The sequence below is a fragment of the Sceloporus occidentalis genome, unplaced genomic scaffold, assembly GCF_023333645.1.
Source record: "Sceloporus occidentalis isolate IW3139 unplaced genomic scaffold, rSceOcc1.0.p SCAF_88, whole genome shotgun sequence".
Lineage (NCBI taxonomy): Eukaryota > Metazoa > Chordata > Lepidosauria > Squamata > Phrynosomatidae > Sceloporus > Sceloporus occidentalis.
In genome coordinates, this window is record NW_028317068.1 from 3,915,264 (window position 1) to 3,938,737 (window position 23,474).

General features: G+C 39.2%; 1 protein-coding gene across 1 annotated transcript in view; it reads left to right on the top strand.

Moving 5' to 3' along the window:
- Window positions 1-6,057: 6,057 nt before the first annotated feature.
- The window catches only part of LOC149284809 (venom phosphodiesterase 1-like), a 39,100-nt gene continuing 21,683 nt past the window's right edge, over window positions 6,058-23,474 (top strand). Inside the window, exons 1-13 of the mRNA XM_089496249.1 lie at window positions 6,058-6,163; window positions 7,465-7,587; window positions 8,339-8,464; window positions 9,077-9,137; window positions 11,162-11,259; window positions 12,723-12,802; window positions 15,271-15,390; window positions 16,253-16,362; window positions 20,659-20,724; window positions 20,806-20,878; window positions 21,364-21,472; window positions 22,661-22,789; window positions 23,123-23,154. Of these exons, the coding sequence (XP_089352375.1) occupies window positions 6,058-6,163; window positions 7,465-7,587; window positions 8,339-8,464; window positions 9,077-9,137; window positions 11,162-11,259; window positions 12,723-12,802; window positions 15,271-15,390; window positions 16,253-16,362; window positions 20,659-20,724; window positions 20,806-20,878; window positions 21,364-21,472; window positions 22,661-22,789; window positions 23,123-23,154 (1,233 nt within the window). The remainder of the gene's footprint in view (window positions 6,164-7,464; window positions 7,588-8,338; window positions 8,465-9,076; window positions 9,138-11,161; window positions 11,260-12,722; window positions 12,803-15,270; window positions 15,391-16,252; window positions 16,363-20,658; window positions 20,725-20,805; window positions 20,879-21,363; window positions 21,473-22,660; window positions 22,790-23,122; window positions 23,155-23,474) is intronic.

The window sequence follows — 23,474 nt, forward strand, 5'->3', positions numbered from 1 at the left end:
TGATTGTTCTTCCGCAGGTGTTGTTTGTCTTGTCTGCTTCACCAGTGTGGATCCCAGATAAATGGTTCAGAGGATTAGAAGCTTCATTGAGTAAACTTTTGTGGGGAAGAAGTAGAGTTCGTATGAAATACACCAAGCTTACATCAACGGAGGGCGAGGGTGGCTGGGCATTACCCCATTTTAAATTGTATTTTTGGGCTACAAAGACCCAGAACCTGAGAGCTAATGGATTTGGACCCTTAATACAGTTTCTTTTAGAAACTAGCGGGACCTCTAATCCTATTGAAATGTTGGGGACAGATCTACAGTTGGAAGGGGATTTTGATAATACACCTTTGATGAAATGATATAGGAAAATATGGTATGAAATGAAATGTATTTGTAAAATTGAGGGGAGTTTACCCTACACACGAATATGGTATAATTCAAAATTTCAGGAGTTTCACAAGGGTCTAGGGAGCGATTTTTGGATAAAAAAAGGGATTCGTTTTGTTAGACAGTTGTTTGCTATTGGACACATTAAGGATTTTAATGTCCTTAAACTTGAATATGATTTGGATAATAGACATAAATTTTGGTATAATCAATTAGTTCACGCATATAATTCTACGGAAAATAAGAAGATTTTTGAAGTAAAGACACATGATTTGTTTGAATTTTTGCAGAAAAGCGCCACAGGGAAAAAGACACTTTGTTTTATTTATAAAATACTTCTTAGAGAAATGGACATAGGGTTCCGAGGTAACATTAAAAGGAAATGGGAAGAGGAGATTGGTTCTATTGATGAGGCCTCTTGGAACCGTATTCTAAATAACACAGGGTTCTGCACCGTAAATAAACAATATCAATTTACACAACTTAAAATTATTTATCGGTTATATTACTCCCCATATCAGTTATGGAAGATTAACTGTAGAGATAATGCAGACTGTCCCAGATGTGGGGCCCTTGATGCGGGCTTATTTCATTTATGGTGGGAATGTGATATGATAAAAAATTTTTGGGACGATATATTTATTTTTGTCAAAAAGAAATTTAGATGTAATGGGGTAATGGACCCAAAGGCCGCGATTCTAGGAGATGTGGAACAGTTCGGCAGATTAAATAAACTTTTTAGAAAGATTTTCTTTCTAGGGAGACTATTGATTCTCAGGAAATGGTTTGATAAAGAAGCCCCCGTTTTTGTCCAGTGGTTAAATTTGATTGATCGAATTATAAAATACGAACAATGTAGAAGTGTGGAGTCGAAAAAGAAAAAGAAGGAGTTACAACTCACGTGGGGTTTATGGTAAAAAGATTTTAATTTTTTTTTTTTTTTTGGCAGACCTTGGCCCGGGGGGTCGGAGGGTGGATAAAAATTTGTGAATATTGTCTTTTTGTTGTATTTATTTTGTATCTGTTCTTATTGTATTTACTTTTTTTTTTATAAAAGAAATAAAATATTTAAAAAAAAAGAAAGAGGGAAAGAGGAAGAAAAAAAAAGGAAAAGGATAGCATTAGACGTTAGACTTGTACAGTAAGTAGCTGTTTAGTTTTAATCAGCAGCCACTAAAACATGGATCCATAACAAAACCTGCAGTCTGTTCCATTTTAAAAATATTTTTTCAAACACGTAAAACAGTTTAAGCAGAAGACCATAATTTTACATTTCAGCATAAAAAATGTCTTGGAAAAAATATGTAAAGGGCAACTATAACACTTGATCTAAAACAATGCTAGGAATTCAGCGCCGAAAACCATCATTTGTGTTTTTATTGTCATTTGTTTAAGGCTTTGGGGTTTTAATGTTACAGATGCACCTTTGGGTTCAAGTAGAATTTAATATGGCTCCTTATATGGTCTGTCTTCATCCTAAATTTTCAGAGCTGTCTCTCCATAGAGCAAAAAGGGCAGGTGTGTGGAGTCCATCAATGGGCCAACAGTTGTTCTTTTTGATCACAGTATACTGAAGACGTTTAGACAAACAGAACATATGAGATTATAGAAGGAAAAGAAATATAGTCATTTTCCAAAAGGTGATTGCTAGCTTTTTACGAGATAAACAATAAATCTTGACATCTTAGATCCCAGTCTCTGAAAAGCTCCGAGGCTGTTAGTATAGCTATGCTGTGAAAAGACAAAACGTTAATAAAGCAGTATAAGGATGTAAAAAAAAAATAAAAAAAAATATTAGCCCCAGTTGCCGATAGCAGGTATAGATCAACACATTAACACACAAACCAAGCTTTACATGTATAGATCAACTGAAATTCACTTGTGATCTCAGCACTGAAGGTATATATCAAATAAACAGAATCAAACATACAAATCCTGTATTTGCAGGTATACAATAGTATATGAAACGTAGCATTGCAGGTATAGATCAAATAAATACATGGAAACAGCATTGCAGGTATTAATCAACTGAATAAGACATACAAACACTGTATTTGCAGGTATACATAAATAATGTATGGAAATATATAGATATGGATCTACAGAATAACGCAAAAACCCAGCTTTGCAGGTATAGATCAATTGGAATTCACATAAAAACACGTCATTAAAAGGTATATTTTAAACCCCCTAAATTACAGGCATAGATCACAGGTTGCACACCCCAAAGCCAGCCCTGGCATCCTCACTGCCCACACAGCAATCACACTCCTATCATACCCAGTCAACCAGTAAATGCTGGTACCTAGGCATGATGGGACTGTGCTTGCTGTGATTGCTGTAAGCAATCACACTCCTGTCATGCCAGGTCAGCCAGTACATGCTGGTACAGGATGGCTGTAAGTGATGTATAGACCCCATACTGCTGGCAGAATCAATACACAAGGGGGGCAGCTAGCTAGGTTTCAGCATGTATTGGCTGACTTGGCATGACAGCAATCATAGTACCATCATGCCTAGGTTCCAGCACTTACACATCCAACCAGTAAATGCTGGAACCTAGGCATGATGGTACTATGATTGCTGTTAGCAATCACACTCCTATCATGCCAAGTCAGCCAATACATGCTGGTACAGGGTGGCTGTAAGTGATGTGCAGACCCCATACTGCTGGCAGCATCAATACACAAGAGGGCAGCTAGCTAGGTTTCAGCATGTACTGGCTAGGTTCCAGCACTTACACATCCATGCTATCACACACACACTCATTCATTCATATACTCATTCATTCACAGATTAATTCCCTCAATCACGCATACTCATTCAAAAACCCTCCCCACCCCCTTACCTGCACTGCAGCTCCTCGATGCCGCTCACAGACTTCAGCAGAGGGCGCGGCCTCCCTCTGTGTTCTCTGGTACTGCACAGAGGAAGCAGGACTGGAGCAGAGTCATGTGATGTCACGTGAACTCTGCTAGGTTCCGCTTCCTCTATGCAGTACAGAAGACCCTCCCACAGGTAAGTAGCAGGGCTCGAGGTGCGGCCCGCGTAAGATCGGTTGCCCTGGCTGCCGATCTTACGCGGGCCGCACCCTCTCCTCCGAATAAAAAAAAAAAAAAAGGACGGGATTTAAAGTCACATTGCGAATTCGGCAGGGGGGCAACAGGGGTGGCAAGGATTAACCTAGGGGGGGCAATTGCCCCCCCTTGCCCCCCTGTAGCGACGCCACTGACTAGTCCTGTCTCAACATTTTAGGTGGAGGCAGCCTGGGTTTCCATGGACCAGAACTGCTGAGCAGCAATTTGGAAAAATGACCATACCATCATCAAGCATTATTGGCTAAAGACCTTGTTTACTGAAGATGCCAAATGTTAGTGTTGCAAGCTGTGGTTTCAGAGCACACTCTGTAGATTTGTTATATCTACTAATGTCTGCTTCCTGGAGTGACATAGAAACAATGAATTCTTACTTGACAATTGTCTTCCTCGTCACTTCCCGATAGCAATTTGTTTGTCTCTCCATAAAAAAATTTGGTTTTCCTTAATTGACCTTTTTGTATTTACTGGATAGGTGGAGCTATTTCTTCGCACCTGCTACTGGCAAGTAACAGGGAAAATTAATTCACTTGTCCCACTGATGTCCCCTTATTTGCCAGGATTGTGACTATTTTATCCAACATGGAATTTTAGCAGTACAGGTCTCCATGCTAATATGGTGGCCGTTATAAAAGGACTGGCACGCACTTGGGATGTAATGCAGAATATAGTATTAGAGGTACCATACTGTTGGCAATAACAGAGGAAAGCGATTTATTGTAATTTACTTTTTAGCCATTATATATACTTTAATGCAAAAGATAGCTGAGTTATCCTTTTAAATTGACATTGCATCCCCCTTGCAAATGCGTGGTGAGGTTCTGAAAAATGCTCCCATGTGCATTTGATCGATTCCCCCACTCCCCGCTATTTGCTATTTGGGAGATCTGTTTGAATGCATCTCCTGACTTGTGATAGACAGCGCCAGACAGAACAAGCGTTGTAAAAAAAAGGGAATGCCGCTGCAGGAAGCTGCATTAGCTTGGCGTATTCAATGCGTATACTGTCCTGAAAAGTGAGTTATTACAGCAGTCCACCCCAAGCTTTATTAAAAACACACCAGTGTTTAAACAGTACAAGGGGGTAATTTACATACAATAATCACAACAAATCACACATAGTCCTCACTCAGGCCCTCCTTTGCACATGGATCAGTATTTGTACTCTGCCCACCTCAGCCCAGTAGGGGTCGCTATTGTAGTCTGTAGGAAAGATAGGTAAACACGAGCAGTTCCCTGACTGAAACCTGCCGGATATCACATCTTTGTGCAAATACTGGCCATGGAGGTCTCTGTCCTGTAAGTCCTGACCCGATGGAGAGTAACACACCTCAGATACACACACTCCCAAAATGCAGGTGCCCCAAATCATCGCCCAAGCTCCACAGTTTTTAGAGTCTCTGGTAATTGCGGAAATGTGGCACTCTGTACCAGGGGGAAGTAGTAGTCCCAATGGATCCCCTGTACCCACCTCCCCAAAAACAGAACTCCTTCCATGGCCAGGACCCATAGTCTGTAAAGAGGAAGCTGGCCCCCAGGGCACGGAGCCTTCCGTTATTTATAGCTAGATACAGTTTTAGTAGGAAAAAGGTATTGGTTATGCCACATTACAGATGTCTTGTCAGACCCCATCTAGATTATTGTATAATGTTTTGGAGACCCAATCTTCAGGACAATATGGACATTCTGGAGAGAGAGTTTAGAGAAAGCTACTAAAACAATGAATTGTTGGGAGGTTAAAAAAATCAGGAAACTCTAAATAATCTCACCATGTAGAGCTTGGATGTGAGAAAAAACAGAGGGAGTGGTAACCTTTTGTAACAGGTTCACCAAGAGAGCTGTAGTCACTCCCAGAGATCACCCAGCTGTATCCTCCTATTGTCTCCAAAATCACTTCCAGCACCAGTCAGCATGCACACCTTGGAACCCTGCCATGTGTACTGAACAAGTAGACAAAACTACCTTGAATTGAGTATAACAAGAATAAACATTTTATTGTTCTATAACATAGCCTTATATATATATCCACAGAATTGCATTAACATAGATAAACAGATACATGTATACAACCCAACCTTCAATTCACCTGGCAGCAATCCTATTAATGGAGTCCCTACCTATCTGCTATCTTTGTTTGGCAGCCAGATTGGAGCCATCTCTGAGTACCTTGGGGGCCCTGTATGACAGGTCATTCTGTCATACCTTTAACTCAATGAAGTGATTCAACAAGGTACAAGAGGGAAATGTATTTGAAAGGAATAGAAATGTTGGGGCAAGAAGTCAGTCTAAAACTAGATTGTCATAGGCTTAGATGTAATACATGTACTGTTACTATATATAGCTATGTTATAATTCAATATTATGGATTAACATATTAGTTACCATTTAATGGTCTGAGTATTCAATAAGGAGTACCATCAAAAAGTTTAGTGTGACATTTTCATGACATGTAGTTGCATTAGCCTGGATTTTTAAGTTGACACAAAATGGATCCCATCATGGTACTTTAACAATGCTAATACGTGTTATGTAATGTGTCCAATTATAAGTAGTTGTTTAGTTGACTATATATACATGTGTGTTCCCTCATGTTTCAGGTGCTTTTTGTTGCCCTGGTAGTCATGTCACTTGGATTAGGACTAGGACTGGGGTTAAGAAAGGATACAGTTCAAGATGTTCCTGTACCAGCTTTAGGTAAATATTGCCATTAATGGTCAATCAAAATATCTTAAATACTTTTCCTCTCTTTTTTTCTTTGAATTACAGTATGATTTAATACGTGCAATAAAAAAAAGGCGACCAACGATCAACTCCTAAGCTTCAATGGTGTCTTTGAGATGTCTCCATAGCAAGGCATTCAGCCACACCGAACACCCACCCCAGGACGCACTGTGGCCGCTACCGAGAGGGGTATTATTATTAAAAAATAATGGACAAAAAATAAAAATAGCTAAAAATAAAATAAAATGTGGTAACATTTAGAAATAATTATGCAGTGATGTCACCACCAGGGGAACCATCCAGTTCAAGCAAAATGTAAAAAAAAAAGTCAAAAAATAATAAAATAAAAATAAAAGGTTATTATTATGAGCAAGTGCTAAAATTAGCACTTTATCTTTCCAAAAATTGGACATGGAAAAAGCATTTAAAATACCCAAGAGGTGTCTACTTTAAAATAAATGAATGGTTTGATGGTGTAAATTGGAATGGCTTGGTTCAAAGATAGGGCATAGGCACAGACTGACCAAAATGGAAAAAAACATCTCCCAAATGTGGCCTTTTAGCCCCCAAACAACTGTACTCACTGTAGGGTGTTATTTGACATATACCAGTACAATTTGTGTGATAAAAAAAAAAAAATATTACTACCACAAATTTTGACAAAGGCTGGTGGTAAAATAAGTGCATGGAAAGGGTTAAAATACCAGCATTTAAAATACATTTGGGTGTCTAGTTTTCAAACAATATATATGGTTTGATGGGGTAAATTGCATTGGCCTCCTTCAAAGATACCTGAAATAGCACATGGGGCAGAATGACCAGATTTGGAAAAAATGGTTTTGAAATAGCAAAAGGCTACTTGTACCTATTACCTAATAACTTGCAGGAAAAAGCAAATAAAAAAAACATTGGGCATTTCTAAAATCAGGGCAATAGTAGAATCTAGCTTTTTAAGATGAGTAAGATATTTTTCAAATAAAATTGAGAAAAAGTGTTTGTTTTTTTCAATTTTCATCATATTTTTTTATAGGAAATTAGATGATATGATAAAAAAATAGTACCTGAAAAAAACAATATATAAACTTGGCTAAACTAAATGGGAGAGGAAAAAATGAACGCTAATAACTGAAAAAACAGCATATTAACCCTTTCCTCAATGATTCTGGGCTCTGCAAACATCCTTAGTCCTTAAGAGGTAAATATACTAGTGCAAATAATGTTTAGGCCACGTGAAGTATGACTTTTAATATACACATTATCCTTTGCTCTGTTAGTAACATGCAGGAACAGATGCTATGATGCATATTCTGGGAAAGATGGTGATTGTCGCTGTGATCAACAATGCATAGAGCAAGGAAACTGCTGCTTTGATTATGACGACCTTTGCATTAAACCAAGTAAGTATAGACTAGTTATATATTGAGTTTCTGCTATAAGATTTATTCAGTCTTCTTGTGAAAGCAATGGCAGTGGTATCAGAATTGAGAATTCATATTGTGTCCTATACATCCATGTCAGGGCTGATGGTACCCGCAATAGATTTGGATGGTGCAGGGAAAGGATGAGATTTTTTAGCTTGAACCATCAAGATGAACTCGGCTCATCAACTATGTTTAATTAAAATTTTCCTTACACTCTAGCACATAGATTAACTCATTATTTACTTGTTGCCATTGACACTTGTCTCAACAAGTGAGAACAAGTGATTTTAATTATGTAAAACGCTTCTTATCCGTACTAGGTAATTGTGGTGCAGAGTTATGCTTTGAAAATGTCTGTGGTGCAGAGTCTCAAAAGTCCTACTATTACCAAAGAAATTAATGGAATGGTCCCATCAACATAATGTTCAGTTGATTGCTATGTTAATAAAGGTACTCTTCAAACTTTTCAATTAGTTTGCAATGTCTGTCAAACTAATCCTTACAAAGATTGACTTCAATGTCTTGGTATATTACCAAAACAAACTGAAGACTTTATGAAGAATCACCTAAATCCAGAATATTTACTCCGGTTGTAGCTAAGATCTTATTTGTTAAAGTAATTCCCCCTCTGAGTAATGCCCAGGTTTCTACCACTATGGAGAAAGGGTAAGGCCACAGTAGGTTTGTTTTTTTATTACATTATAACAAAAGGGCATTTGATTTGTAGAGGAGGTATGGACTTGCAGCAGAGTTCGATGTGCTGAGAAGAGGATACTAGGCAGCCATTGCTCATGTTCAGATGACTGCTTGGAAAAAGGAGATTGTTGTACTAATTACAAAGAAGTTTGCAAAGGTAAAAATTACATATTTAATAGAAGTTATTAGTCACATAATTTATATGTAAAGGTGCTGTTTCACTTTGGGGGGCTCATAAAATATCACCAGACATGTGCGCCATCATTTAGCCATTGTTTGTCACTTAAAAATTGTGTTTATTGTGTTTATATACTACAGTTTCCTAGAAACCGCCCTGTGATTCCTTCTATGTATCACAGCAGACTGACCACTTACAGCCACCTCAACCTGCCATTTCAAGCTCATGTTAGTGAAACAGCAAAGCTTACCAGGCAAAATATAGGTGTAATAGGTGTGATTGGGATGATGTGTGAGGGAGTAAAGTCCCTTTTAAACTAGAAGATGTTAAAGGTAATGCCCCTTCTGTCAGAGATTGGCAGCCAGAGCAGTGCAGGCAGACTGGATCAAGAGGCCCTGCTGAACTTGTTGCTTTCAACAAGAAAATAAACTATATTTTAAAAAGGAATGGGTATATTTGAGTTCAGGAGAACAATTTACATGTCTTTGTAAATTACGTAGGAAACAAAGGATTTGTAAACAAAACTGGTTTGACTTAAACATGACCTTATTTGAATCCTGTATCAGTATTATTCTGCATTATGGTTTATAGGCGACACACCCTGGGCAGTAGACGAGTGTCAAACAAGTACAAATCCCCAGTGCCCTGAAGGGTAAGTTGTTTTTTTTTTTTTTAATGGACTAAGATTAGTAGTTTATGAGTGTTTGCATCAAATAGTTTCCTGTTCAGTGGAACCTTGCACAATGTCTTACTCACAGTGTGTGCATAAGTAATTTGCCAAGAGGAAACGTCTGAGATGTTGGCAGTAAATAATTTTGATGCCTTCTGTAGCGTCATGCCTGGGCAGACTGGAAACTTTCATCAAAGCAGATTTGTCATGTAGCATACTCCAACAAGCTCTGTGGGCAATAAATAAGTCCATCCAAAACACACTGACCTTTACCAATCACCATACTAAACCAAATGATTGAGTGATATATCATGTCAAACTAGAAACCACAGGACTCTGGTGTGAAAAATTTCTCCGGGCCCCCCAACTTCAACAGCTGGTCTGTGCCTTCATTGCCCCCACACAACTGGTCTGTGCCTTCTTTGCCCCTTGCCCCCCCCTTCCAACATACAACATACGTAAATACACACAAATTACACACACTTATTCATACTCACTAATACACACTCCATCTCACCCCATTTACACAATAACACACATACAGAGATACACATGCACACACACACACAAGAATATGTATATATATATATATATATATATATATATATACATACAGATGACTGTAATGACACAGAGCGCCCAAAGATGGAATTGCAGAATGAGGAATACAGGTTACAGGGACAGGCTACATACATAAATACAGGACTAGCCTAGGACTATATGATAACAATTAGAGATTTAGTCACATCTTATGGCCATAGTATGCTTAGCCCACCACCGCTAAAGTACTCCAATATTCGGTGGGTCCTAACGCTAAACCCTGCCTACTGAAGTATTAAACTAAACACATATCAGAGAGACATACCTGTAGATGCAGACTGAGACAAACATAATGGGTGGGGCACACCTTATAAAGGAAACAGAGCTGAAGCAAAGAGCAGAACTGGAATCAAGGAATCAGAAGCACAGTACAAAGCATAAGGAAATCCAGGAATGGATTACAGCGAAGGGGGAACAGTAGCAAGACAAGGGAAACTAAAGACATTCAGCTCCGCAGCCTGGATGGGACCTGATATATATATATATATATATATATATATATACACACAAACACATATACCGTATTGGCCCACACAATCTATAATTGGGGATTAGTGCAATTCGTATCGCCCGACGCCCGGGACATGCAGTTTCTATGGCGGAGAAGACCCAGCGGAAGTGTCGAGCAGAGGTTGTCTACGCACATTGCGCAGACGTCCACCAGCTGCTCCCGCTAGAAACCAGGGAGTCTGGTGATGCATTGGTAAGTCGGGGGGGACAGAGTGGCATTTCTAGGGGGCATAAAGCCTATCGGGGGGCATTTCAGTGGAGCAGAGGGGCATATCAGAGGGATATAAAGCATACCTGGGGGGCAAAGTGCCATATCAGGGGACATAAAGCATATCTGGGGGGCAGAGTGGCATATCTTTAAGTAAGGTGCATTATGAATTAAGCGGGGGGGGGCTTAAAATGGCTATTGGTTTTCCAAATTTCTGTTTGTATATAACCTATGCTGACTAACTGCATAATAGATACCAAATATGTTAAAACCTTCTCACGATAATTAATCCTCACTTTGAGCTATGTCTGTGATATTATGTCTGCCTGAAGTTTAATTCATCAATATTTTGTTACTAGATAGTTGTGATTCTGTATAATATTTGGTATTATTTGAAGTATATTATTATTCATCTGGATCCCACATTGTAAACCATTACACACACACGCACATATAGATAGGTCTTGCAAATGACAAATATTTGTTAAATAATTTATTGTTTATTTGTATTGCGAACTTGGTATATTTTAGTTTTTCATCTGATCCACATACCAGTCAAGCAGTGTATCCAAGTCTTATAATCTCTCTACAGGTGTCAATATTAAACACTGATAACAATATTCTGTCAATGTGTCTGTTCAGTTTCCCTTGCTGAACTACAAATACTGACTTGCTTGTGTTTTTATAGTTTTGATATCCCACCTGTTATCCTTTTTTCACTGGATGGATTTCGTGCAGAGTATTTGCAAACATGGAGTTATTTAATGCCAAACATTGAAAAACTAAGTGAGTAGCTCTTTTGTGTTATTTTTTACCTAACATGGATTGTTTTCTTTCAACGAGGAAGCTATTGTTCACACTCATGTTTATGTGTTTTGAGTGGTCTCCTGTATTCACATAAGTCCTCAAGGAAAGAGAAATAGCATAGTCTTAGCATCTCTCACCGGGCCAGCATTCTAGACATCTGCCTAGTCTACAGAAATGGTACAGCTGTCCCTTGTTGTGTGGAGGTTGGAGCCATGGTTTAATTGGGAGGAGAGCCAGAAGATTATGAGCTCTGGAAACTTTTTCATTCATTTATTAAAAATATATACATTTGTGTCATGCCAAGACATTCTGCCACTTTTTCCTTCATGCTCACTGGAGCCTTCTTTGTCTTTTACCCCTTCACACAATCCATGCCTTTTCCTTTCTATATTCATGTAGGCTCATAGTTCTTGTGTTAACCCCCCAGATGCACCCTCCCCAGTCTAGGTGCCTGGGTCTTCTGGAATTAAGACAGGCCCTGAGTCAAGGTTTTGCGGACTTGCTGTATTGGAGGTATACCTCCCAAGCATCCCTGTTTAATAACCCACAACATAAATGTAAAATGCTGTTACACTCATATACACATCAGTCTCAATATTGTGTCTTTAAGCAACAGAAAATGTATAGGGGGTAGTAGAAGCCTTCTGGCTTGTCTGGTGTCTGTAGATGAGTGTTTAATAATGCTTCTACTACCCCCTTTATTTTAAGTGGAAGGGTTTTCCATCACCTTTACCCACCATAACTTTTGTTATTGGTATTTCTGGTGCTTCCACAAGCCTCAAGTATTAAGTCAGTATCACAACCTCATGCTGACGAGTCCCATTAAGGACAAAACAGCTGTCCATGAGTGGTGATCTGGCTACTGCACCTCTTACCCGAGTTTTGTCTAAAGGCTGTCTTGTACAGCGGGCATTTACTATATAGAGGCAAAAGGTGATCATTGTTTACCTTATTTGCATGTGCCTACCCACAATCCCTTGTGGTTGTGGCAGCACCATGAGATTTCTGAGGGAAAAAACAAGCCTTCTAGCTTGTCTGGTGTCTGTAGATGAGTTTTTTAAATAATGCTTTTATATATATATATATATATATATATATATATATATATATATATATGTATATATTGTGTAAATAAATATTTCTTAAGTTATTACTCAGGCATAGGTAGCCATTAGGGGAGATACACTTTACCGATTATTATAGATAATAATTTGTCACGCTTATCACTCTATGATGTGAATACATGTGAAAATAATAATACTGTAACAAGGCCTTAATAATGGGTTCTTAAGTAAAATCTTGCATTGTCCTCTAATCCAGAAGAAAAAAGTGTCAGTGTGGCAGAAAATTTGTATCATGGGTCATGTCACTGCTAGACTTTCTGTTGATTGTTTAGCAATATGTGATTGTTTGCTTATTAACTATTTATTTTATGTTTACAGAGAATTGTGGAACTCATTCTAAGTATATGAGAGCAGTGTATCCAACCAAAACCTTCCCTAACCACTACACCATTGTTACTGTAAGTCTGAATTCCAAATTAATTATTTGGTTTGTGTTTAATAGGGATATAAACACTTCAACAAAGAAACAGATCAAGTGAAATGACAGCTGTCAGTTTCTATCATTGCACAATGCACATCTGGTTGAAAACAAGAATAATTTATTCTTTAAAAGGACACTGAACCCTTCACATGATAGCTGAGTGGTCTCATTAAATTGGCATGAGGGGGAGGTGTCCTGTAGAATCTACCGTAATGCATTTGACCCACCACCAGCTATTTGCTGTGCAAGAGATACTCTAGTCACTTCTAGCTTTGGCTTGGAGAGCCTTTTTTGGGGGGGGGGGTTAATGGGATTGATTTGAGATTTGAATGGGAGCACTTTCCTTCAAGCAGCCCATCAGACCATGAAACTTCAGATCATGGAGGGGTTGTTCTCCTTCAGTTCTAAAGGTATGGCTTCTCCCTAAAGTAAGTTCTTTATTAGTTTTGTGGTTTAATTGAATGCATATGATAGTCCTTACAAAGTAATATGCATTCATAACTCAGGAGGCTGCCTGGTAACTTGGAGAGTCCTTTTTAAGCATCAAGCAAGCATCAAGCAAGCACCAGTGCCAAGTGGACAGTATTTGGTCTGCTTGGATATTGTAGCATGCCAGTTGTTCTTTGGATACCCTAGCAGAATCAAGGACACAGCTGGGGGTCATCTAACTGCAGAAGCTGATATTGCTGGTGTTTATTGACAAATACAGTATAACAGATACATTGTAATTAATGAAAAAAGTAGTCTTGAAGCATATCAACAATCCTAACCCAGAGCTGCACAACTCAGTCTTTGAGGGACAAAAACAGGCCCCAGTATTTTCGATATCCTACTTTAAGCAAAAAATTTACTACTCTTTTTCAGGCAGGGATACACAGAATTTCTGATCTGTATTCCAAGAATTGGAGTAGTGCTGCCGTGCCCCAATCTAGACCTGCAGTTTACTCTGTCTAGCTAAACTTTTCAATGCACCCCCCTCATGTGCGTGTGTGTGTGGGGTTAACCTTTTGCTGAAATGTAATCTTCGCATAAGTAGTTAGCCACTTCAGTGCTGAAGTGCAACATTTCCATGTGTATACTTAACCTCTTCAGTGCTATATTGTGTAATTAACCTATCCTACACTGTGTGTTTTGTTAAGGTCTTTATAATAGAGTGCAAACATTTTGTACGTTTAATGGCATGATCTAAACAATTTGCCAAATTGATGAGTGGTTGCATGGAGCTGGGACGCTGAGTTAAAGCCAATTTTTCCGCTTGAATTCACAAAATCTACTTGTGATTGTAGAATTTTCCTTAAGGGTATTCCTGAATTGAGTTCAACAGATCATACTCATGATGAACTGATTAGGACACTGACTTCATACTAAACAGTCATCCATGTGAATTGGTGGTTAAACTAAGGATAGTGCATGGACTGCCTTCTACAAAATGTTTTCAGAATGTTGTTGTTTATTTTTTATGTTCTTCTTTTATAATATTGAAGTAAAGTACAAAAGTAAAAAGCAGTGAGATGTAATGACCAGAGCTCAAATCAAGGCCAGTAGTGTAAACTAGGCCTAAAATGGGGGAGGTAGTAGCTGTAACCATCTGAGGTAGAATGTCAGGATAGGACATAGAATCCTGGTGTTCAGTAGAGAGGATTGCGATCCAGGTGGTAGGCCTTTTGCCCAAACTAAAAACACTGCTAATCAAAACACCTAACCTAAAAAAACTTGTTGGGTATTTGTGCCAGTCACATGACATGGCACATATTAGTTCTTATTAAACAAAATGTTTTTGTTTGTAAAACTTCACGACAGCACAATTAATGGGCCAGATTGCAAGCTGTGTGATTGCCCTTGTTTTATGGATTCCTCTCAATGTCTTCTGTTGTGCTAACCTTATATAGTTGTTTTCAGCAACTAATATTATAGATGTCCTGAGATGATTCAAGTAAATATTAGAAAAAAAGATGCAAACTTTGGCATATTTTGGTACAGCTAGGTCTAAGGCAACACGCTGCCATGCTTGGCAATCGGGCTCCTTCGTGTACCATTGCCTAATGGGTGAGTTACAAGGGAGATCTCTTCAACTGGCCCATTTACACTGGGAAGGAGTGTGCCAACCCAGCATGGCCTCCTTAAACTGTTCCAATGCTCAGAGGTTGATAGCTGTGTAGGAAGCGGCTGAGGGTACTGAAAGGGGAGCGTGAACGATAAGTATGTTGCTTACATAGCTAATTTTTGAAAGCAAAGAGACGTAAGCCCAAATATGCCACTGTTGGCTAACTTGCCATTAGTTGTAATATATAGGTTGCATCACTTATACTTATTCATGTATTTGAAGACAATATTCAAACCAATTCCTTAATCTACTAGCAAGATTGCACAAACGCTTTACATAAAGAAGTATGCATATTTTACAAAAACATACTGATGCATTTATATTTCCATATTTTTTCTTAGGGTTTGTATCCAGAGTCCAATGGTATTATTGACAATAGCATGTATGATGTCAACATGAACAGGTTTTTCTCCCTTTCTGGAAATGATAAATTTAATGCTTCATGGTGGCAAGGACAGCCGGTATGTTTTCACATTATTTGTATGTATTCTTTATAAGGAACTACCACCTGTGTTTTTTTTATTAGCTTCACTTCTACTTACCTGCCAATTCTCACTGCCACCTTGTCCCTGGTCTTCTTTGACCAGTCTCCGGCCGTACAGGAACCAGTCATGTCCACATCATGCAATTGGGTGCTCTCTCCTAAATGAAGACACGGCTATGTTTTTTAGACACGGCTGGCTCCTGTAGGTTTGGAAACTGGCTTCTACAGAGAAGGCCAGGGACAAGGTAGAAAGAGCCTCAGCAGGTAAGTAAAGGGTTTATTTTTCCTGATTAACTATCCCACGTACATTAATTTTAATTACGGTAAGTAAGGGTTTTTTTAATTGTTTTCCTAAGGGTTAAAAAAAGTTTAATGCGTTATGTGAGTTTTAGTCTGATTTTATAGTGTTCTGTTTGCAAAAACTCATATTTCGTTTACTGATGAGATGAACTTAACAGTAGGTAATTGTAGCTTAAAATGATGTTCCACCCAATTGCCTGAATTAAATAGCTTGGTAACTAAATTTAGTCTAAGAAACATCATTTATGGTACTGGTGAATGTTCACATAATTTACAAAAAATAATACAAATTTTGCCTCCTTCATATTTTTGATTCAGAAAGAGAGAAATCGACATTTTTATGTGATTAAACCTTCAGAGGAACAACTAAAATAAAAAAGAGATAGAGCAAGTAATGTTTTGTATAAGTAGAATAGCACTTTTAATGTAGCTGGTGTTGTCTGCTATATTATTACTATTACAGAGAATTGCTTGCTATAGACAATGGTATTCGCCACAATTTCACGTAAATTTTACATATGTTTTTCCATTGTGTGCAGATTTGGCTGACTGCAATGTATCAAGGACTCAAAGCTGGTACTTTCTTTTGGCCTGGGTCAGATGTTGCTGTTAATGGATCTTTCCCCAACCTTTACAGACTGTATAATGGGTAGGTTTCATTCAATGTTATACAAAAATGTCTTGCAAAATGCACTTTAAGAAACCAGCATTGTAGTAGATTTAATGGTTGCAATTGATGGTGTGACGGGGCGAACTGTACCCCGACTGGGTACATCCTGCCAAATCGTGCTTCCTATGATCCGAGACTCTGCCGTTAACCCTTTCAGCGAGTCTAGCACTGACTAGATGAAACAGGGCTGCAATCCAATGGAACCGTGCTGACACTGGGTCTAGCCGAAGGTTGAAAACAGGACTGAGTTCATTGAGGTGAAAACCGGACTGAGTTTATTGATGACAGCACAGATATTATTACACAAAACATGATAGGATTAGGGGTATAATCTTGCCAAACAGCCCGGCACCTCCATACAGTTCTGTGGCCAGCAACGCTTAGCCGAAAAAGAGCGACTATTTCGGGGTGATCCTGAGGGAGCGGTGTCAATTCCAAGGTGCCAATGGAGAGCTCAGGGTCTGAGGTTGTTATGTTCCAAAAACCAACGTGATCCGATGTTGGAACCCTGAGCGTCAGTGTCGGAAACTACCCTGGGAATAGCCCGCATGGTAGCTGGGCCAGAGTTCTATGTCCGCGGCTGAGTAAACCCCGGTCCTAAAGAGTGATAATAAAACCAGGGTTCCCAAATGAGCTCCCTCTCTGTAACCACCAAGTGTTGGCCACCACAAGCTTAATGCATCCTCAAAAGAGTGACATGGTGGGGCAAAAGGCGTCTGTAGCAACGTTGTTCCAATCGTCGGCGGGCATCGCCACGGTTCCATGGAAGTCTGGTTACGGCAGACCAGATGGGGTTTCTCGGTCACACTGTGCCCCCTCAATGAGCACAGGGTTATTTAGACATAAGAAGGGACTGGGCAGGCAGGTAAGGAGCCTCCCCAGAAATGCAACAGTGCTCTTCTCCCCAACTCAAACATATCCCCATGAGTCCAAGGCTTTAAAGGGTTAACGTGACATAGTCCAACATTAGTCATTACTATGGGCTGGCAGCTGTGATTTCACACCTTTTTCTTTGGGATATTGGATTATATTCAGGTTTAACTATATGGTCAGGTGGATTTTACTATTGCAGTAGGCCTGAGTTGCTTGATGATAAATGGACACTCCAGCCATCACATGAAGTTTTAATATATCCCCTTGAAATTAAAATTTTTCTACCTTGCAAATGCATGGCAGAATTTATCAAAATGAGAATGTGTGAATGAGTATGTATCCTTAAGTGTGTGGTAGAATGGATATATAAGTAGGGAGCAAAGATGGCAAGTCTTATGTGTCCAATCTAGGTGCTTGGAAAGTCCTTTGTGAGCAATCTAGATTCCAGGGCGTGTCTTTGGGGTGGGCAACCTGTGATCTATGGCTGCAATTTAGGGTTTCCATGCATTATTTCTTTGATCTATATCTTCAATGCTGAGTTTCTGATTTTCAGTTGATCTATACCTGCAATGATATGTTTCCATGTATTACCGGTATTTATTTACACTATAACTTCACAGACAGGGTTTCTGTGTCTTATACTGAATGTCTACAAGAAGAAGGAAAGGCGAGGTATGGCATAGTGAAGGAGGGGACAAGAGGTTTCAAGGGGCAGTGGCGACTCTAGAAACAATATATAGGGGGGCACACAAGATAACACAGTCAAACTGGGGGGGCATTCATAATTTCCAAAAGTAATGTGCTATGGAATTATACTTTTGTTATTGGGCTAAAATAATACTTGATCATTCAACATGGGAAGCCTGAAGCCACAATTGAGTGCGACTAATCCTTGAAATAAATATTATAACACAATAAATAACTTTTCCACTAAATTATTTCAGGGCCTTGAACGTTTTGTCCCCTGAAGTCACTACAACTTCAGGAGGGCATGTTATCTCTGGATAAATATAAATTAAATAATTCCTACTGTAAGTTAAGTGCCAGGAAACAGATGACCATACACACACACCAACACAGGCTCTGTCACACCAACACCCAGACACACACATCAGGACAGGCTCTGCCACACCGATAACCAAACACACACACACACACACCAGGACAGGCTCTGCCACACAGACACCCACACACATCAGGACAGGCTCTGCCACACCCACATCCAAACACACACACACCAGGACAGGCTCTGACACACTGACACCCAAACACACACCCTAGGACAGGCTCTGCCACACTGACAACTGAACACACACACACCAGAACAGGCTCTTCCACACCAACACCCAAACACACACCAGGACAGGCTCTGCCACACCAACACCTATACACACACACCCGAGGACAGGCTCTGCTACACTGATAACCAAAAACACACAAACAGCAGGACACAATCTACGTCACAGACGTCTACATCAGGATGGATTTTTCACACTGCATTGTTGTTTATACCCCCCTTGATGCCCATGCTGCCCATATATATTAATATTAGCCCCAGTTGCCGATAGCAGGTATAGATCAACACATTAACACACAAACCAAGCTTTACATGTATAGATCAACTGATATTCACTTGTGATCTCAGCACTGAAGGTATAGATCAAATAAACAGAATCAGACATACAAATCCTGTATTTGCAGGTATACAATAGTATATGAAACGTAGCATTGCAGGTATAGATCAAATAAATACATGGAAACAGCATTGCAGGTATTAATCAACTGAATAAGACATACAAACACTGTATTTGCAGGTATACATAAATAATGTATGGAAATATATAGATATGGCTCTACAGAATAACAGTAAATGCTGGTACCTAGGCATGATGGGACTGTGCTTGCTGTGATTGCTGTTAGCAATCACACTCCTATCATGCCAGGTCAGCCAGTACATGATGGTACAGGGTGCCTGTAAGTGATGTGTAGACCCCATACTGCTGGCAGCATCAATACACAAGGGGGCAGCTAGCTAGGTTTCAGCATGTACTGGCTGACCTGGCATGATAGGAGTGTGATTGCTAACAGCAATCAAAGTCCCATCATGCCTAGGTTCCAGCACTTACACATCCAACCAGTAAATGCTGGAACCTAGGCATGATGGGACTGTGATTGCTGTTAGCATTCACACCCCTATCATGCCAAGTCAGCCACTACATGCTGGTACAGGGTGGCTGTAAGTGATGTGCAGACCCCATACTGCTGGCAGCATCAATACACAAGGGGGGCAGCTAGATAGGTTTCAGCATGTACTGGCTGACTTGGCATGATAGGAGTGTGATTGCTAACAGCAATCACAGTCCCATCATGCCTAGGTTCCAGCACTTACACATCCATGCTATCACACACACACTCATTCATTCATATACTCATTCATTCACAGATTAATTCCCTCAATCACGCATACTCATTCAAACACCCTCCCCACCCCCTAACCTGCACTGCAGCTCCTCAATGCCGCTCACAGACTTCCGCAGGGGGCGCGGCCTCCCTCTGCGTTCTCTGCTGGGTTCCGCTTCCTCTATACAGTACAGAAGACCCCCCCTTGCCCCCCCTGTAGCGACGCCACTGTCAAGGGGGCCAAACATGGCAACAGAGCACCCGCACCATTCAGTTGCTATGAGATCGGCATAGCATTCTGTTCCTTCCCTGCCCTGTGCATGTGCTGTAAGGACATCTCATGTGTACTCATGCTAGGGTCAGAAGAAGGGAAGACCACACTGAATATCACAGTTTCCTTCTAATTTTCAAGTACTTTTTTTGTTTGGCGGGGGGCGCAAGCAAATGCTTGCCCAGGGTCTAATTGGTTTTAAAAATGGCCCTGCCCCAATGAAGATGCCATAGCAGGGTGTCAAACCCAAGGCTCTGAGGGAAGAACTGGGCCAGGTTTTCTGGAAATCTCAGCATGAGCACTGAGACCCCAATTAAAGTGGCTTAAACTGATTTAATCACTTCGGTTTATGGCCCTCAAACCCTGGAGTTTCACATCTCTGGCATATTGCTTGCTATTGTTACATGTAGTAGTGATATTGCTTGTGAAGGAGCATAAAGGATGATTTCTCAGACTAAAGACAAACAGACAAACATAATTAGCCCTTTTATTTTAAGTTACACAACTATTTTATTTAATCTGTTTGCATACTTGTCATACTGTCATTTTTGTTAACATAAATGTACAAACATAGCCATCCATGGTTCCCCTAAATGAATATGATAAAATCACTTTGGACAGGCTAAACACTTTCTCATGTTTATTAAAACTGTCATAATTATGTTAATCACACAGGAGATTCATATGATTTTACTTTAATTTTATACTGGTTCCATTTTATTTTTTTTTAGCTCTGTTCCATATGAAGAACGTGTATCTTCTATACTAAAGTGGCTTGACCTCCCAAAAAATGAGAGGTATGTTTCACATTAATCAGCTGAGCATTTGTACAATGTACATGTATTGATACAAAAACGAATTGATTTTCTATTATTCAGGCCTGATTTCTATACACTGTACATTGAGGAGCCAGACAAGTCAGGACATTCGTATGGACCAGTCAGCGGTGGTGTAAGTTCAAATTTTGTTTGCATATAAAATGGATGTCCAAATACTACATTCTAGTAGAATGTTTTTTGATGTGTTAATTTTGCATTAATGATATACAGTATAGCTGTATTTGTTTGTTCTATTCTTCTGCCTCATGTGGTCAGAGGGTAATTTGTGTGTATAAGATCAATCGACACCTCTGGATTGGAGATTTGGCCCCACAAAAAGATCAATATTCTGTCAAAATCAAAGCTGTGTCAAAGCAGGAGTTTCCCACAGTGTTACGTTTTCTACTTATATCAGTGAGCATCTCTTACTTTCATGGTTACTTTTTTGATGTAAAAGACAGAGGCATGGTTATCCACAACATCTAAGTCCAAATTGATACTATTACATAGCAAAAGGTAATACAATGTGTTTGGCAACTGTCTTTTTTCTGTGATGTCTATAAATGATCTTTCTTTACTTGCTGCTTTTCATTATAACATGTGTTTCTTGGCATTTAGGTAATTAATTCTTTGTTACTTGCTGATAAAACCATGGGAATGTTGTTGGATGGACTGAAGCAAAGGAATCTTCATAACTGTGTGAACCTGATTGTCCTTGCAGATCATGGTATGTAATCCCATATTGTAGTAAACAAAGGGGGTATGAATATATGAACAAACAACTTGTACAACTATTACGAGAGAGATTTGCTTGAAGATCACCTGATTGCTTGCGAAGGACAACAACTACAACAAGTACACACATTCTCCCACAAACTTTCACTGAAATGTGAATGGAGTTCATTGCTCATGCAGGCCTTTTTCATCTTTCTTTTCTTTTTAGTCTTTCCCTTTTCCTCCACCAGGTACTAAATGAATAAGTGATTATACATAAAAAAAACAATTTATAAATGGATGTGAATCGGAGACTGTGAAGGGAGAGCTAAATAAGCAATTGTATCCAAGGGGTTCCTTGTACCCTCTTTCTGATGTGAGGAAGGGATCCTCAGAAAAAAGTGCATCTCATAGCCCACTATTTTTTCCTGTCATTCTGCGTTAGCATTCAGTTTTGCTAATTTCTTTCTCAACATACCTTCGGTCTCATAGAATACATGGCCTCACAAGGGATCAAGAGAAAAGGAGACTAGGCTATTTTCTTACTTGTATATGACAGTTGAAATCGCTGCTTGAAGAAGGTGACTTAAATCAGAATATGTTTACATCCTCACAAGTAGTGTTTTTTTACATGGATCCATTTTATAGAACCATCTGATTGTTACCATTTAAGTCACTTGGATAGGCTCTTTTGAACATATATGCCAGTCGTTAAAATTATATGTCCAAAGATACATTTTACTATACGTATATATTTAAGCTTGCGCTCACTCACTCACTCACTCTAATAGTATAATGATACTTTTACCAACCTTTACACACCTACTTGCTAGGACAGATATCACACAAAACACTAATTTTGTTCCCTTATGACTTAAGTGGGACAGCATGCAATGATAATGCATCAAGTTTGGATCTACCCAGCATGACCAATAATTCTCGCAGTGACATGTTTATTATATATCTAAACAGATTAATGCCCTCCCAAAGAAAGGTTTAACCAACATGGCAACATTGTATATTTTGCTGAGCACATCCATAATAACACTGTGTGGTAAAGTAACATGAGAAGAGAATATAGGGTCAGTGTAAAATGAGGACTGCCTGCACAATCTTTTCAGATGATGAACTCTTGGAAGGGTTTCGTATGCGCGGTTGCACAATCCCCTTTTACAAATACATTTCATTGTGTCATCTTTAGGAATGGAAAAAACATACTGTGAGAAATTAGAGTATATGACTGACTACTTTGAAAAAGTTAATTTCTACCTATATGATGGGCCAGCAGGAAGGATTCGTTCATATAATGTCCCAGAAGAATATTTTACCTGTAAGTATGCTATTCTGTATTTGATATACTATCTAGTGTAAACCAGCAAATACACACATTAAACACAAAACACCAAAAAATAAAAATGAATTTGAATCAAATGCCTTTATCTTGTGTTATTATTTATGATGTTTTAATATCCCAAAATAGCAAAGCTATATGTAATAAAATAAGCTGTTAAGTGATCGGCCAATTCGGAAGGGATGAATAACATGCTGGGAAACATACAATCTTAGCATGACGGTTGAAAATATTTTTTTCCGGAGGTTTGTAGGTAACATAACTAAAATTATGCATATATACTGATCAATGACTGCTCTTTTTTCTTGACAGTTGATTCTGATGGAATTGTGAAAAATTTAACTGTAAGTTAATATTATATTGGAATGTTTGAAATATGTGCAGTTGTTCTGAGCCTCCACTGATGGGGAATTTAAAGGGTGTGCTTGGATGTGAGTGCTGATCAAGCAATGCAGTGATCTTTTTTTCTGCAATAAGCTGATCATCATTCCTCTTCAACTTGAAGGTCTGTTCTTTGTCTGCTAGGCATGCAGAGCTATGTTCCCTTTCACTTTGGTTAGAGTGATTGCCTTGTCAGCACACCAGCCAGACGCCTTCCTGTGTGAGCTTAAATGAAGTCACATGCTCTGTCTGAAATAAGCATGCGCTGTACTTTAGGGGGTTG